Source organism: Phyllostomus discolor, chromosome X (genome assembly GCF_004126475.2).
Source record: "Phyllostomus discolor isolate MPI-MPIP mPhyDis1 chromosome X, mPhyDis1.pri.v3, whole genome shotgun sequence".
In the NCBI taxonomy this organism is placed as follows: domain Eukaryota; kingdom Metazoa; phylum Chordata; class Mammalia; order Chiroptera; family Phyllostomidae; genus Phyllostomus; species Phyllostomus discolor.
In genome coordinates this window covers 57,783,791-57,799,236 of record NC_050198.1, presented here as the reverse complement: position 1 = coordinate 57,799,236, position 15,446 = coordinate 57,783,791, and the positions used below count along the sequence as shown (strand labels likewise).

At 36.0% G+C, this 15,446-nt stretch overlaps 1 protein-coding gene across 1 annotated transcript in view; it reads left to right on the top strand.

Moving 5' to 3' along the window:
• The first annotated feature begins 11,548 nt into the window (after window positions 1-11,548).
• Window positions 11,549-15,446, top strand: part of IL1RAPL2 (interleukin 1 receptor accessory protein like 2) — a 51,413-nt gene continuing 47,515 nt past the window's right edge. The window contains 1 exon segment of the mRNA XM_028523395.2: window positions 11,549-11,804. Within this exon segment, the coding sequence (XP_028379196.2) occupies window positions 11,549-11,804 (256 nt within the window).

The window sequence follows — 15,446 nt, the reverse complement described above, 5'->3', positions numbered from 1 at the left end:
TTATTAATGATAGCCATTCAGACAGGTATGAGGTGATATCTTGTTGTGTTTTTTGTTTGCATGTCTGTGATGGCTAGGGGTGTTGAGCATTTTTTCATGTGCCTCTGGACCATCTGTATGGCCTCCTTGGAGAAGTGTTTATTCAGGTCCTTTGCCCATTTTCTAATTGGATTGTTTTTCTTCCTGGTGTTGAGTCACATGAGTTCTTATATATTTTGGAGATTAAACCCTTGTCTGATGTACCATTAGCAAATATGTTCTCCCATGTATTCTGTTCCCCTTTCATTTTGATGATGGATTCTTTAGCCACACAGAAACATTTTAATTTGATGCAGTCCAATTTGTTTATTTTTTCTTTATTTCCCTTGCCCTAGGAGATATATCTGGAAAAATATTGCTACATGGGATATCTGAAATTGTACTGCCTATGTTTTCCTCTGGGCTTTTATGGTGTCACAACTTATGTTTAAGCCATTTATCCATTTTGAGTTTTGGAGTGTGTGTGTGTGTGTGTGAGTGTATGGAATAAGTTGGTGTTCAAGTTTCAATTTTTTTCATGTACCAGTCCAGTTCTCTCAACACCATTTATTGAAGAGGCAATTTCACTCCATTGTATGTTCATGCCCCCTTTATCAAAAATTAATTGACCATAGAGTCATAGATTTACATCTGGGCTCTTTTTCTGTTCCATTGGTCTATGTGTCTATTATTATGCCAGTACAATATTGTCTTGATTACAGTGGCATCTCTCTGACTTTATTCTTTTTTCTAAGAATTGCTGAGGGTATTTGGGGTTTTTTTTTGGTTCTACATACATTTTTTGAATATTTGTTTTAGATTTGTGAAATATGTCATTGGTATTGTAATAGAAATTGTGTTGAATTTACAGATCGCTTTGGGTAGTATGGACACTTTGATGATGTTAATTCTTCCAATCCATGGACATGGTACATGTTTCCATTTTTCTGTATCTGCTTCAATTTCTTCCTTCAGTGTTCTGTAGTTCTCTGAGTACAGGGTTTTTACCTCCTTGGTGAAATTTGTTCCTAAGTACTTTATTTTTCTTGTTGCTATAATGAATGGGATTGTTTTCTACACTTCTCTTTCTGGTTGTTGGTGTACAAGAATACCATCAATTGCTGAATACTGACTTTGTATCTGCTACTTTGCCAAATTCACTTTTTAGGTTGAGTAGTCTTTTTTTTTTTTTTTGATACTGTAGAGTTTTCTATGTACACTATTATGTTGTCTGAAAATAATGACAGTTTTGCTGCCTCCTTTTTGATTCGGATGTCTTTTATATCTTTTTCTTATCGAATTTCTGTGGATAGAACTTCCAGTACTATGTTGAGTAAGAGTGGCAAAAGCAGACACCTTTGTCTTCTTCCTGATCTTAAGGGAAACATTTTAGTTTTTGCCAGTTGAGTATGACATTGGCAATTGGGTTTCTCATATGTAGCCTTGATTATGTTGAGGTATTCTCCCTCTACAACACTTTGCTAAAAACACTTTGCTGAGTGTTTTTATCATGAATGGATTCTGGTTTTATCAAATGCTTTTTCACCATCTATTGATATGTTCATGTGATTTTTTTTTCTTTAATTTTGTTTATGTGAAGTGTCATGTTATTGATTTTCTAGTGTTATACCATACTTGCATCTCTGGGATAAGTCCACTTGATTGTGGTGTATAATCTGTTTAAAGTAGTGCCAGATCTTGACTGCCAATATTTTGTTAATGATTTCAGCATCAATGTGCATCAGAGATATTGGCTTATAATTTTCTTTCTTTCTTGTGTCTTTACATGGTTTTGGAATTAAGATAAATCAGGCCTCGTAGATAGATTTTGGGTGTCTTCCCTCTTCAATTTTTTTTGGAATAGTTTGAGAAGGATAGATGGTAGTTCATTTTTGAATGTTTGCTAAAATTCACCTGTGAAGCCATCTGGTCCAGCGCTTTCATTTACCAGGTGTCTTTCTTTTCTTCCTTCCTTCCTTCCTTCCTTCCTTCCTTCCTTCCTTCCTTCCTTCCTTCCTTCCTTTTCTTTCTTTCTTCTTTCTCCCCTCCCCTCCCCTCCCCTCCCCTCCCCTCCCCTCCCCTCCTCTCCTCTCCTCTCCCTTTCTTTTCTTTCTTCTTTCTTACTGCTTCAGTTAAGCTAGTTGTTTCCAGTCTGTTCTGGCTTTCCCCTTCTTCTTGATTCACTTTTGGGAGACTGTATATTTCTAGAAAGTTTTCCATCTTACCCAGGTTGTCCAGTTCCTTGGCATATAGCTATTCATAGTAATTTCTCTACAATCCTTTGTATTTCTGTGGTATTGGTTGTTACTTCTCTTTTGTTTCTGATTTCATTTATTTGTGTCCTCTCTTTTTTATTGATGAGTCTGGTTAAAGTTTTGTCAATTTTTAGTTAACCTTTTCAAAGAACCAGCTCCTGGATTCATTGAGTTTTTGGGTTATTTTTTTTAGTCCCTGTGTCATTTAATATGCTTGATCTTGGTTATTTCCTTCCTTCTACTCACTCTGGGGTTTGTTTGTTGTTGTTCCTCTAATTATCTTAGATGTAGGGTTAGGTTGTTTGAGATATGTTTTATCTTCTTTAGGTAGGCCTGTATTGTTCTGAACTTCCCCCACAGGACTGCCTCTCCTGCATCCCATAGGTTGCTGTTCATTTTCAAGATTATCTCCTTGTTTTTATTTTCTTCAGTTAAAATATGATATATTAAGTAGATTTTTAGTATTCATTCTTTTTATTATCTTCCTGCATCTGTGATTTGACATCTGTCATTAACTTTCAAAAATTCTCAGCAATTAATACTTCACATATGTCTATTATGTCTTTGTCTCTTTCTTCTCTTTTTGTCATTTTCACTATATGTATGATACTCCTTTTGTAATTATTCATTCATTCACTATTTTCTTCCACTTTTTATGCTTTTTTTCTATCTGCATTTCAGTTTAAGAAGTTTCTATTGACATACTTTCAATATCACTAGTTCTTCAGCCACATCCAGTCTGATAAGCCCATGAAATTCATTCTTTATTTGTTACTATTTTTTTGATTTCTTTCTGATTTTTCTTTAGAGTTTCCATCTCTCTAGTTACATTACCATATGTTGATATGTTATTTACTTTTTCCATTAAAACCCTTAACATGTTAATAATCATAGTATTGTATATTCCCAATATTATACTTCCAACATCTCCGCTATATCTGAATATGGTTCTGATTCTTGTTTTGTCTCTTCAGACTTTTATTTATTAATTTTTTTTGCTTTTTAATATGGCTTCTAATTTTTGGTTGTTACTGAAAGCAACTTATATCAGCTAAAAGGAACCAACAGGTAAATAGGCTTTTAGTGTCAGGTTTTATGTTTATGTGCCTAAGAGTTAGGATGTGCTTACTGTTTGTTGTAGTTGCTGGTATAAGAGACTAAAATTTTCTAGACTGTACTTGTTTATGTTTCCATTGTATTTTTTTTGTATTTCCTAGAGACTACTTAAATAGGGTCTGAGATTTTAAGTTCTTTAAACTTGAAAACCCTTGTTATCTTAACATAGCCTGATTGATATGGTGGTAAGCACACGATTACACTACTATAAACTCTCAGCTTTTTAATGAACCTGTGTCTCTGGGCTGTGACCTTCACAGGTGCTTCTAGCTTTCTTTCCCTTTTTAAGTGAGACAGGAAAGCTTGTAAAGGCTGGAATTGTGTACTTCCCTTTTTTCAGGTAGGCTAGATTTGGTTAAACTGAAATTTTTTAGGCTCTGATAAAAGAGTTTTCTTAAGGGCAGGCCTTTGTTAAGAAGAAACATAGTGTTCTGGGCTTATTTTAAGATAGTTGCCTTTCCCCTTCCTCTGCCAGAAGCATAAGGAAACCTTTCTCTGATCTTCACACTGAGACCCTGTAAACAAAACCCATGGAAGTGTAGGGCACCTTTAAAATTTTATTCCTTAGAGTTTTTAACTTTCAGGTTAGTCCACACTGGGTATACATTGACTCATTAATTACAGTTCAAATATTTCTACTGCTCCTGGGTTTCTTCTCCAGCATACTGTGATACTAAGTAGTTGTTTCTACCTTAAGTTTTGGAGTTAGGAGTTTGCCCTGTTACGTCAACTCTCTGATGGAACTAAGATTTGTTGATTTTAATTTCATTCAGCTTTTTAGTTGTTATAAGGATGAGATTGACTACTTCCAAACTTTTTCTAATGTTATTTTTAATAATATATCTTAACTAAATAAAACTTTTGGAGATAGTGATTTCTGGCACCTGAATTTATTTATTTTTATTTTTCCAGTATTTACTTTTGCATATACTTGTCTTCAGTGTTAATCCTTGGAATGAGATATTTATGAAGTTATATGAAGTATATCCCAGATTGCCTCATTTGTATTCTTCATTCCAAAACCAGCCCCTTCAGTGTGGTTCTTTCACACATTCTGCAATGACCTGCTTTTATTTTCCCTCCTAGAAAATGCTCCTTTCTTCCTCTTGTCTAGGCAAAGTCTTCTCATACCATTCACAGCTAGTTTAGTCAATAATAGTCTTTCCCTTCTTTGAAATCCCATTGCAAATATGACTGTACCACCATGCTTTACCTAATTTTAACTATAATTTTCAATTATGTAGATCCTGATCTACTGTTAAATTTTAATGTGTACTTGGAGTAGGACCTGGTCTTTTAGTCCTTATACTTCCCTTATAAGTATACTTAGATACTAATCAGAGCTAGACACTTACTAGGAAATCCATAAAGAGTCATTGGTAGATTATTATATATCACTGTTTGCTAGGAAATTGTGACTTCTCTGCAGAGTGATTTGTAGACATAAACACCAACTTGCTCTTCAATTACAAAAATGAAAGTCACCCCTAGATTTTCAAAAGCTGATAATTAGACAACTCATTTATACTAATAGATGGACAAAAGGTCATTTTTGAAATCATCTCTCCATTCTTTCTGCAGCCTGCGAAGAGCTGTTTTGGGAAACTGTAATAGAAATAACAGGCATGGGATCAGCTTTCTGCCTCATTTCTGGCAAAGACTGTGGCTGCTGTATGTGTGAGATTTTAAGTCAAACAATTCAGGGTGCTTAAGTAGCCCTTTCAGTAAAAGGGATTCTTCCATAACAGGTTACACAGAACTAAAATAATTGAGAGTAGTGAGATTTACCCATTTGGGGAAAAATGGAGATAATATAACTCAACATAACCTGTGAAAATTCAACATCTTTACATATATGTTCAAAGAGGATATTACAGAAAAAATCCCTGCCCACCCCCCACTCTGGAGTCTTTTGTTACTCTAGGCTCTTTTTTCCCTTTATTTTTTTATTATTGTTCAAGTACAGTTGTCTCCATTTTCACCTCATCTCAGTCCCCTGCCCTACCCATCCCCATCTCTCACCCTCAAACCTACCCCCTTTGGCTTTATCCATGTGTCCTTTATACATGTTCCTTGATGGTCCTTCCCCTATTTTCCCCCATTATCCCTCACCCCACTCTCCTGTGGTTAACTGTCAGTTCTTTATTTCAATGTTTCTGGTTATATTCTGCTTGCTTGTTCATTTTGTTGATTAGGTTCTGCATGGATAAAGAGAACAGCAGTAAAATTAAAAGGGAACCAACCATATGAGAAACATATTTACCAATGATACCTCAGACAAGGGTTTGAGCTCCAAAACATATAAAGAACTCACACAACTCCACTCCAGGAAGATAAACACTCAAAAAATGGGCAAAGGACTTAGACAGTCATCCAAGGAAGACATACAAAGGTCCCAGAAACATATGAAAGGACCCCCACCATCACTAGCCATCAGAGAGATGCAAATCAAAACTACCATAGGTTCTTTATGCCCACCACCACTGAATTCAGGACTGTGGCTCTCAATGCAAGAGTTTGGTACAAATGAAATGAATTATTTAATTAAAAGTTATATATATTTAGAATAATTGCAGAATTCTTCAGTTAAATCTTACTCCCTTCAGAAACAAAGATAAACCCATAAACACACAGTCCTGTCTTTCCCCTTTGTCCAGTCAGGCTAGTTTCAGAGCATTCCAGTCAGAAGCACTGCCTTCCAGAAGAAAAAAAAAAAAAAAAAAACAGAATTCCACAATTCACTTCTCCTGGTTTCTCCCAATAATCAGTGCTCAGTTGGGCAGGCCTCCTGCACTTCCCAACACCATCAGCTGTGTCAAAATGATCTCCAGTTCTTAATCCAAAACCATGTGGCATGTCCTCATGGCCTGCCAGCAAGAGTATTTTCACCCTCTTCTTTCCCAAATGGTCCCAGATTGTTGCCTGTTGTCCCTGTCTCACACGGAGGACCACCTTTTTGTTTAAATCCCAGCCTGGAACCTCCGCCATATACCCATTTCTGACTTCTCCCACAATTGGCTACACAGGATAACACTCTGTATTTTCTGCCTTTCTTGGCTGCCATGATTATATGTTAATACTCCAGGGCAGAATCCATCAAGAAGACATTAACATTGTAAACATACATACCCAACATAGGAGCACCCAAATATATAAGGAAAAAAATGGAACATGTCAACAAAGAAATAGACAGCAACAAATTGTACTAGGGGATTTTAACACCCCACTGTAAAAAATGCATAGATCTTCCAAACAAAATATCAACAAGGATATTGTGGCATTGAACAATAGAACCTTTCATCTGAAAGTAACAAAATATACATTCTTTTCAAATACACATGGAACACTTTCAAAGACAGACCACATAATTGGACACAAAAGCAACCTCAACAAATTCAAGACAATTGAAACCATATTAAGCACTTTCTTGGACCACAAGGGACTGAAACTAGAACCAATCGCAAGGAAAAAAACTCAAACACTCAAATTCATGGATATTGAATAGCATTTTATTGAACAATGAAGGGCTTATAATGCAATCAAGGAAGAAATAAAAAGTTTCTGGAAACAAATGAAAGTGAACCACCAACAATCCAAAACTTATGAGACACAGTGAAGGCAGTCCTGAGAGGAAAGTTCATAGCAATGTAGGCCTAATGAAAAAAGATAGAAACATTTCAATAAATAACCTTACTCTACATTTATACAAACTGGAGGAACTACAACAAGCAAAGCCCATAACAAGTAGAAGGAAGAAAATAAGAGCAGAGCAGAATTAAATGACATAGAGACTAAAACAACAATCCAAAGGATCAATAAATCCAGGAGCTGGTCCTCTGAAAAGATAAACAAAATCAACAAGCCTTTAAGCAGACTCAACAATTAGAAAAGAGAGAGGGCCCAAATAAACAAAATCAGAAATGAAAGAGGAAAGATTACAACTGATGCTGCAGAGATACCAAGGATTTTAAGAAATCACTGTGGACAAATATACACCAAGAAATTTGAAAACCTAGTTGAAATGGGCAAACTTCTAGTAAAATATAATCTTACAAAACTGAATGAAGAAGAAACAGAAAGCCTGTAGAGACCAATAACAGCCTATGAATTTGAAGCAGTAATCAAAAAACTCTCAACACACAAAAGCCCTGGATTGAATGGTTTCACAGGAGAATTTTTCAAAACTTTTAAATATGAACTAGCCCCCATCCTACTCAGGCTCCTCCAACAAATCCAAGAAGAGGGAAGACTCCTTAATTCTTCTTATGAAGCCAGCATCATCCTAATCCCCAAAACCAGATAAAGACATAAAGCAAAGAAAAAATCTACAGGCCAATATCACTGATGAAATAGATGCTAAAATCCCCAACAAAATATTGTCAATCTGTATCAAGCAATACGTTAAAAAGATCATACGACATTATCAAGTGGGATTCATCTCAGGGATGCAAGGATAGTTCAATATATGCAAATCAATAAATGTAATACATCTCATAAACAGAGTGAAAGACAAAATCTCATGATCATATCAATAGATGCTGAAAAATCATTTGATAAAGTACAGCACCCATTTATGATAAAAACACTCAGCAAAGATGGAATAGAGAGAATATACCTTGACATAATAAAGGACATATACAAGAAAACTACAGCCAACTTCACACTGATTGTGCAAAATCTAAATGTTTTCCCCCTAAAATTGGGAACAAGACAAGGGTGTCCACTATCATCACTTGCATTCAACATAGTATTAGAAGTTTGAGCCACAGTGATCAGACAAGAAAAAGAAACACAAATAATCCAAATTTGAAAGGAAGTATTAAAACTGCCATTGTTTGCATATGGCATGTACTGTACATAAAAAACCCTATAGACTCCACCAAAAAACTACTTGACATAATAAGTGAATTTGGCAAAACAACAGGATGTAAAGTCAGTATTCAGAAATTGAAGGCACTTTTATATATTAACAATGAAATATCAAAGACAGAAACTGGGGGGAAATCCCATATACTATAGCAACAACAAAAATAAATAACTAGGAATAAACCACACCAAGGAGGTAAAATACCTGTACTCAGAACACTACAGTACACTGAAAAGTAAAATTAAAGAAGACACAAATAAATGAAAGAAAATATTGCTTTGGATTAAAATAGTTAATATCATTAAAATGTTGATAGTACTGGAGGAGTTCCAGTCAGGATGGAAGCATAGGTAGAAATACTTCTTCACACAAGGAAAAGAAGGATAACAACCAACCTAAAAACAATAAATGACTAGAAGTGCCAGAAAATCAAGCTGCACAGAACTCCAACAAACAAGGAGTTAAAGATACATTCATCCAGACTGGTAGGAGGGAAGAGGCAGGAGACCATCTAGGTGGCAGACTGTACAGGTGAGTCAGACTGCACAGGTGAGGCTGGCTGAATGGGAAACTAAAGACTCAAAGCTAGCTGTAAACTACTGCAGGCATTGCCATGGTGGGAGAAACTCTCAGCCTCACATGTGAGTTCATTGGAAAGTTGGGCTAGAACTGAACAAGCAAGCAGCATTGTTCTCTCTCTGACCCCTCACCCACAGACAGTGCCACAAAGCAGCAAAGAGGGTTGCCCTGACCTGGCAAATATCTAAGAGCCTGCCCACATACAACTTAACACATGCACTGAAACAAAGAAATATGGCCCAAATAAAGAACAGGTCAAAGCTCCAGAAAAAGAGGTAAATGATGAGGAGATAGCCAATCTATCTGATACAGAGGTCAAAACACTGGTAATCAGGATGCTCACAGAATTGATTAAGCTCAGTTGCAAAATGAAGGAAGAAATGAAGGCTCCTCAAAGTGAAATAAAGAAAAATATACAGGGAATGAACAGTGATAGGAAGTTAACTGGGACTCAAATCAATGATTTGGAGCAAAAGGAAGAAATAAATATCCAACTGACAAAAAAAAAAAAAAAAGAAATAGGAATAGGAATTAAAAAAAATGAGGAGAGGCTTAGGAACCTCTGGGACAACTTTAAACATTTCAACATCAGAATCATAGGGGTGCCAGAAGGAGAAGAACAAGAGCAAGAAGTTGAAAATTTATTTGAACAAATAATGAAGGGAAACTTCCCTAATCTGGTGAAGGAAATAGACTTCCAGTAAGTACAGGAAGCCCAGAGAGCACCACAGAAACTGGACCCAAGGAGGAGCACAACAAGGCACATCATCATTAAGTTGCCCAAGATTAAAGATAAGGAGAGAATCTTAAAAACAACAAGAGGAATGGAGAGAGTTACCTACAGAGGAGTGCCCATAAGACTAGCAGCTGATTTCTCCAAAGAAATCTTACAGGCAAGAAGGGGCTGGAAAGAAGTATCTGAAGTCACGAAAGGGAAAGAACTACATCCAAGATTACCCTACCCAGCAAAGCTATCATTTAGAGTGGAAGGGCAGATAAAATGCTTCCCAGATAAAGTCAAGTTAAAGGAATTCATCATTACCAAGTCTTTACTATATGAAATGTTAAAAGGATTTATCTACAAAATAGAAGATCAAAAACTATGAGCAGTAAAATGACAACAAACTCACAACTATCAACAACTGAACATAAAAAACAAAAACTAAGCAAACAACTAGAACAGGAACAGAATCAGAGAAATGGAGATCACATGGAGGGTTTGCAGTAGGGAGGGGAAGAGAAAGAATGCAGGGTGGAGGTACAGGGAAGAAGCATAAATGTCACGCATAAAATAGATGGGGAGAGGTTAAGAATGGTATAGGAAACAGAGAAGTCAAAGAACTTATATGTGCAATCCACGGATATGAACTAACAGAGGGAAACGTGGGGGTGTTGGAGGGTGTAGTGTGGTAGGGGTTTAAAAGGGAGAGAAAAATGGGAATACTAATTCCATAATCAATGAAAAATATACTTTAAAATGCCCATAGTACCCAAATCAATCTATAGATTCAATGTAATCCCTATCAAAAGTGCCATTTACTTTTACATCACTTTAACTCAGTTTACCTTCAAAACAAAGTTAAGTTATGTATGGTAGGTATTAGTTCCAACTTAAAGAGGAGTAAAATTAAGGCACCACTGAATTAATGACTTTGTAAGGAGGTTTGAGCTTGTAAGTGGGAGGTCTGTACTTAGAACCTAGTTTTCTCTGAGCACTGTCTTTTCCAACTTTGTGCTAAATGTCAATAAAGCAGAGGGTTCTTGTTTGCATATATTACCAAGTGTCCAAAAAAGAGATGAGAATTACTTCCATTCCCCAATTTTACATTTTGCAAATACATATATTTGAGAATCTTGCCTCAGAAGTTAATGACAGGATTGCCACCATTGGCTGAACTTATGTTTTGTTTTCTTAATAAAAAGAAGCAAGACACAGAAAAGAAAAGGCAGCAGGGTACCCACTTTCACCTCACTCATTAGGTAGCTGGTTATTGTTTGGAGAATAATTCTGTAAAGAAACAAGAGGAACACTCTTCATGAAAGGTTCCTGGCAACATAGCTCTTCTGTGAAGAACACCTGTTCCTGGTTGTGCAAAGCCTTTGAAACTTTGCTTGAGAAAGCAAAAAGCGGAATGATGGGAAAATATAAAGAAAGACAAGGTTTGTCTTGAGAGGGATGGAAAGATAAAGGCAAAGGGAGAGCAGTATTTGGAGAAAGCAGGGGCCTGGTCGGGAACTAGCACCACTGTGCAGATAGGGCATAGTGCATCTGACTACATTGGACAAAAAGGAAGGAGAAAATAGAGAACTGGCTTCTCACTTATATTTGGAGATAGACAACTGCTAACACCTTCAGTTTATTTATTATAATATTACTATATTCAAGTTCCTTTTCTTTTCCCTCTCAACCCCTGTTGTCAAAACACTAACATATAACACAAACCCTACATTCCTACATTTTTTTTCATGTCATAGTGCAAAAATCTAGTTTGTTTATACAAGCTCAGTTTACAATATGGAACCCAATGTTTCCTATTTATTGCTACACAGGTCGTGTTGGCTTCATTTATCAAAGTCTAGACGCATGTTAATGTTTCTTTTTGCTGGGTGAATTCCTCATGTATTTCCTTTCACATCTGATCTTCACATCAAGAGATGCTTTTTTGTGTTTTCTTGTTGAAGGTTCTGCACGTACACCCAGTCAGGACTCTTCATGCCCATTGGGGGACTGTGTAAGCATTTTAAGCATCTGTGGTCTTCTTATGGCTGCTCTCTCCCCAAATCAATCCAGTTTATTCAAGGATCTTGTCTTTATTTTAGGCTACTCAAAGAGCATCTTGGAGAAAAAGAAGTTGAGTTGGCACTCATCTTTGATTCAATGGTGGAGGCTGACTTGGCAAATTATACCTGCCATGTGGAAAACCAAAATGGACAAACACATGCCAGTGTTCTGCTGCGTAAAAAGGATAGTTTACTATTGTTGTTGTTGTTGTTGTTATTAGTTTACCTATCAAGTAACTATCAAAGTTAGATTTATTTCCTGTTCTTACATTATCACTTAGTATAAATTTTTACAAATATTCTGTCTTTTAGTGGAAAATATATTTCTCTTTTGCTGTGGATATTAGTACAAAATGATTATGATATATATGATTAGGAGGTAGATAATTGAAATGAAATAATATATGTTAAATCAAGTAAGATAAAATGTACCTTGGTTATGTGTGTTGTGACCGTTCAAGACCTGGCAGGTCCATGGTATTTGTGCAGATGGAAAAGTATTCACAGAGCTGTTAGGATGTCTAGCATGTCTTTATTCATGGGTGGGCGAGCCACACACACTGCAAGCTGCATGTCTAGCATGTCTCCTGTCATAGCCCTTGCTTCCCCACGTGGCACCCATTGTGGCAGCTGTCCCCTTGCATATCTTTCATCATCATCACCCCCAGCAGGGAGTCCGTACCTGTTAAAGTACTACAGGGGAACAAAGCCAGCAAGATGCCAGAAATTATGTAAAATAACGTAATTCTGCACATGCGAGATCACTTCATGTTATGGGAACAGATTGTCAGACCCAGTCTCAAGGGTATGAGAACACTAGTTATTAGGCCCCTCCAAGGCTATGGGAACACTGCTCCACTTAGTTACCCAGGCACCTGGGTGAGGAAGCCAAACTGCCTCCACTTACCCTACATTATGTGTTACTTAAAATTTGATAACTATTGTCATTCAATATTGACTCTATGCTTCACCTTCATCTTATGAAATACTAGAAATTCAATTATTGGATGGGAAATTTTTTTTTTATTCTCTAACTAAAATAATGAATGGTATCGTAATATTTTATGATTGTTATAATAAAGATTATAAACATTTGATGATACGACCTGTGTTAAGCAGCCTTTAGCAGGTGCACATATTTTTAAGTAATTTGGCACTTATGGAGATCCCTCTCTATAGCTGATTGCAGATGAGGTGAAAATTGTATTAATGGGCAAAGAAAATAAACTAATTAACAGGTAAAGAAGACAAAAGCAGACATAGGAACAACAATCCTAACAGCTGGAGCAACTTCTGAGATTGGCTTTTACTCTGCCACAACACTTAATTATTACAAAAAACTTAATAGGTTCTGTATGTGTGCATCTGGCAAAGGTTTTGTCAATGTAACAGAACAAATATTCTCTAACAGTGTTCTTGTTGTCTAGGATATAGAGCAATATAACAGATTCAGTCAGCAAGTTGACTAGTTGTACCTCCTTGCCAAGATGGAATTTCTACTTTCCAATCAGCTTCAATGCTTAACCTCAACCTGCAGCTCTAAAAGTAGGGAATTGCCATTTTTCTGAAACAGTGCTTTTTATTTCTGTAGTTCCATTTATTACTCTGTTGGAATTGGTTGCATCTTAATGGAGTATTTAAGTATACAGTGAAGTATTTAAGTATAAAGGGGTCTAATATAGAAAGTGAAGTAAAGAGTCCCTGGTTGACAAGATCCTAGTTCAGCCACTGATTCAGCTATGTGGTTCAGTAGGACTACTTGACTGATTAGACATCCTGAACCTGTTTCCTTATTTGTAAAATAAGGATAATAATATTTAACTTTTAGAGTTACCTTGAAAATAAAATGATCGTGATATGTTATGAAATATTCCATGTTTGAACAGGGTTTACTATTACACAGAAACTGGATATGTCCTCTTAGGCACTAGGCAAACTCTTAGTCCACCTACATGAAGTGTAGACATTATGTCCAGATACCTTATAGCAAGAATCACTTTGTTCCTGTCCATCTGAGTTTTATTTTAGGCTCAGAGTACCTCTAAGCCAGGGTCAATTGCACCTACATATCTTTAAAAACTTGGGCAGTGTCTGGCAACTAATAGACCCTCACAAGCCAGTATAGTTAATGAATGAAGAAAGTTATTTTTTATTATTGAGGTTCATGTAAAGTAAGTATTATGCCACATGCTGGAGAATAGAGTGCTGAATAAGATACAGATCTGCAAGCCAGTGTGAGACGTATAGTCTCTTGGGCAGCAAGTGTGCAGAGAAAGACAAACATTAAACAAAAAATTGCTCTATCTATCTATCTAATTATTTATCATCTATCATCATCTGCTGTTAAAATTAAAAACCTGCTAAGAGGAAAGATAATGGGGTTCCTATGATTTATTCAGTAGATATAGAAAAAGGTGTATTTAAATTTTCAAATAAATTCATTTTTCTTTGCTAAAAAGTCACCACTAGAAGCCCTTAACATGTCTAATAACCTGACATTACAAACAAAAGCATACTGTAAAACTGCCACCTCCCATAGCTTCTGCAAGGAAACATGTCTAAATAATGAATATCTGTGAATACTAATTAATTTTCATCTTCCTGATCTCTAAATATTAGAGTTTCCCAGGGTTTAGATACCCTATTTTCATTCACTTAATTTTTAATTTAATTTACTGGGGTGACATTGGTTAATAAAATTATACAGGTTCCAGATGTATATTGTATGTTCACCACCAAAAGTCAAGTTTCCTTCCATTATGATTTATCCCCTTTATCCTCTTGTACCTCCCACCCCCCCTTTCCTTCCATTAATCACCATACTGTTGTCTGTATCTATGAGTCGGTTTGTTTTTCTTTTTGCTTAATCCCTTCACTTTTTTTTTACCTAGCCTCATGACCCCGTACCCCTCTGACAGCTGTCAGTTTTCTCTTTGAATAATTTCTATTTTATTAGTCTATTTTGTTCACTAGATTCCATATATGGTTGAAATTATATGGTATTTGTCTTTCTCTGACTGGCTTACTTCACTTAGTGTAATGCTCTCCAGGTCCATCCAGGCTTTCACAATAGGTAAGAATTCCTTCTGTTTTGTGGCTGAGTAGTATTCCATTGTGTGAATATACCACAGCTTTTTATCAACTCATTTACTGATGGGCATTTGGGCTGCTTCCAAATCTTGGCTATTGTAAACAACACTGCTCTAAAAATAGGGGTGCATATGTTAGTTTGAAATGGTGTTTCAGGATTCTTAGGGTATATTCCCAGTAGTGGACTCACTGGATCATAAAGGAGTTCCATTTTTAATTTTTTAAAGTATCTCTATACTGTTTTCCACAGTAGCTATACCAGTCTGCATTCCCATCAAAAGTGCACAAGGGTTCCGTTTTCTCCACATCGTCATCAGCACTTGTTTATTCATTTATTGATGATCATAATACTGACAGGCATGAGGTGATATCTCATTGGGGTTTCAATTTGCATCTGTCTGATGATTAGTAATGTTGACCATCTTTTCATATGTCTATTGGCCATCTGTATGTCCTCTTTAGTGAAGTGTCTATTTAGAAGTGTCTTTTCCCATCTTTTAACTGGGTTATTTTTGGTGTAAGTTTTATAAGTCCTTTATAAATTTTAAATATTAACTACTTATTAGATATTTCATTAGCAAATATATTCTCCCATTAAGTGGGTGTCTTTATTTTGTTGATAGTTTATATAATTTCATTGTATCTCCATCCAAAGATTTTGTTTATCATTTATTGGTTGACAACTTCCAAATTTATACCTCTAGCCTAGGCTCACTGCCTAAATTCCAGAGTTGTATACC